The sequence below is a fragment of the Homarus americanus genome, unplaced genomic scaffold, assembly GCF_018991925.1.
Source record: "Homarus americanus isolate GMGI-L3 unplaced genomic scaffold, GMGI_Hamer_2.0 scaffold51859, whole genome shotgun sequence".
Taxonomy (NCBI): domain Eukaryota; kingdom Metazoa; phylum Arthropoda; class Malacostraca; order Decapoda; family Nephropidae; genus Homarus; species Homarus americanus.
In genome coordinates this window covers 17,027,661-17,030,748 of record NW_024711292.1, presented here as the reverse complement: position 1 = coordinate 17,030,748, position 3,088 = coordinate 17,027,661, and the positions used below count along the sequence as shown (strand labels likewise).

General features: G+C 35.8%; 1 protein-coding gene across 1 annotated transcript in view; it reads right to left on the bottom strand.

Annotated features, from left to right (window-relative positions):
• Positions 1-376: 376 nt before the first annotated feature.
• Positions 377-3,088, bottom strand: part of LOC121853669 (T-complex protein 1 subunit theta-like) — a gene marked incomplete at its 5' end in the record, with an annotated part of 3,374 nt that continues 662 nt past the window's right edge. The window contains 1 exon segment of the mRNA XM_042348032.1: positions 377-996. Within this exon segment, the coding sequence (XP_042203966.1) occupies positions 706-996 (291 nt within the window).

Sequence of the window (3,088 nt, the reverse complement as noted above, 5' to 3'; positions counted from 1 at the left end):
ACAGCACCATTGCATTATATAAATATTCACCCAAATGGATAACACCAAATTATTCACGAAGTTATTCAACAATGGCTCAGTAGTTATTCACATTGTACACGCTGAGTTAGTAACACTGTCAGGAGAGGTCACCTGACTGATCACAACAGCCCGCATGACGCTCCTCTCCTGCTCAGAGGAGAGGGCCGATTCTTCAAGGCAAGACATTACAGTCAATATGAACAAAAGTATTTTCAGCATATATCCATCACAGGCTTATAAAAGGTATCTTCTTGACAAAGTAAGCCTTTGAACAGTAAACTAAGGACATTTTCTACCCTTGTATTTATTCATGTCTGTACACTTAACAATATTAGGATCAATAAAATAAATTAAAGCTGCATTACATACTTTATATAAAAAGCACCAGTCGCAGAGAACACATCACACTGTGGATGACAGCACTGGTATAGGAAACCCACATTATGGTCCATCTTTTAACAATAGAGTTTGTTCGCACTTTCCAGGGGCTGCTGAAATTAGGTAGTTTAATAAGCACTACTGTATACCTGCTTGGAAACTTATTAAGCATGTTAAAAATGTTACTTTCCTTTATCAACTTGTGTTAATTCTTGTAAGGCAGCCAAGAAATAGGAGAGAAAACCATTAACACAGGCTGTGAAATATAATTCTATAGTGCAAAAGAACATTAGCTGGCAATTGTGACTAATCATCATCAGGATCCTGTGGACCCATTCCTCTCGACTTCGGTCCACCAGCTCGCTTTGCCATAATAATCTGATCAACGCGAAGGATTTGATTCGCTGCTGAAGTAGCATATTTCAAAGCCCAGTATTTGGTAAGGTAGAGATCATAGATTTCCTTCTCTGATGCATCAATAACATTTGATCCATTACCCTCACAATCAAATCCTGCATTTGTTTTTCCCTCAGTGTGGGCTGCCAACAAGTTAGAGAGTGTTTCTTGATCAGATGCACCACAGTTGTCAGCAAGAACCTTTGGTTGGGGAGAAAGGAAAACTCTTTTAATTTCAATACTATTTAAAAGAATCTACATGTATAAACAAGTGCCAGTGAGCTATGTTTTGTCTTCTATAAGTACATTCAGTGACTGGTTGCATGATTTACAAAAATATACTATAGAAATGAAATGCAATGTATAATGAAGTCTCCTTTGCAGGTATTCTTAAGCTCTGAATTTATGTAAACTGGACTCAACACCCTGAGGTAATAAACAAGCACATTAGACTCATCACAAAACTACTGTACTGTATAAATTAAATAGTTCCGAGCAGTGTTGGCAAAAACCATTGGTTTATGATTGGGCTCAGAGCCCAATCATAAATGGAAACAGTCACCAGTTATACTGAACAGAGTGCAGCACTGTTAAGAAAACTTATTATGCTCATTTTCACTTGTGTATAATAGTTCACATCCATGTATATACTGAACAACCACGGGGACATACAGCATCCCTGTCTAACACCTACATATATTACAAATGTTTCACTTTCCTATTTACTTACTGTTGCCAAGCTGTTCTCACAGAATGCTTTTACTGCATTTAACAGCCTTCCTCCCACCCACACACTTGTAATGCCTCCCACAATGCTTTATCGTTTACCCTATCATATGCCTTTACTAAATCTACTATAAATAATTAAAACCATATGTAAGTAATAAAAAAACATTAAAACCAAGAAACAAGGCAGATTAAACAAAAACAATTATTGATTGGTTTAAACCATTGATTTAAATCGACCAACTCTGGTCCCAAGCCCTTACAGGTAGAGCAATCAACCTTAACTTTTAAAGGACAATGTGACTGCATCATTACAATCACAAACTTGAAGGAATCATATTGGGCCGTATTTTCAAGGATACACAGTACAGGGTACTTTAAAAATTTCTTTAGCATTTGAAGGAAAATCTTCCAACTGTAAATTCACTATCAACAGTACTCTTCCCTGAAAATTCCCATACTGACTTATATTCTGCTGTAAACTAAAGAAGGAAACTGATGGGAGAAGCATTCTTTAAATTTTCCTTTCCCTTTCAGACTGGTAGAAAATTGTGACAATCTCATTTCTCTTTTGAACCTCCAATGAAATCAAACCTCAAAAGGGAATAAGACTTATCAAACTTGAACTTGTTTAAAAATTTTAATTGTGCACTATTACTGAGAGAAGATGAACTAAAAGGTAAGCTTTTTTTTGCACTGTATTGTGTGAGAATTCAAAATTTAATATTTACCAAAGGGATTTATGCACCAGCAACTGGGGTTCCAATATTATATGTTGTACTATAATAAGAAAAATAAGCATGTTCCATTATATATACAAACAAAATACTTAGTTTTATTTTCCATGTTCTATTCACTCATTTGGTTTTGTTTTATTCTTAGTTTTAATTGCAACGGCTAATTTTTTCAGGGGGAGTAAATGCTTCTGTTTTTGTTGCTGCAAGGCTTCCCTGTTCTTCCTTGATTTTTGAGCCATTTCCTCACACTGTTTTCTTTTGATTCTAAATACTTCTTTAACAAAAATTATCAAGATACAGGTACACCACCAATTTTCTAGCACCCTTGGTTCCAAAGCCTTTCCGGATTATCCGTTTTGCTAGACCAACCGAGGTCAGGTAATAATAAATCAACGATACACCTCTGACCCACTAATGATACACCTCCTGTGTCTCTAAAGCACCATGGACTACTTGAAGCTTAAATTAAACAAATAGTAAATGTAAATTAAATGTGAAAAAGCCAAAATTTTGAGCAACATTACTGTACACACACTGTACTCAAATGTACTACACGATTAAAAAATTTAACTCGTGCAAACTATGTGATGTTTGTACTCAAATTAACCATTATCTTACAAGGATTCCAGCATTGAAAGTTATATTCTGCTACTTCTAGTCAGCGACATTTTATAAGATAAAACTTTAAGCCTAAAACTACCTTCACCCTGGCTGGGAGGACGGAGGGGAGGTGTCGACAGCTGTCAGGGAGGGGAGATAACAAAGTGTGTAGTTATCATATAGTAGAGGGAGTTTCAGGTTTTTCCCTTATAAAATGTCAATCAATTGAC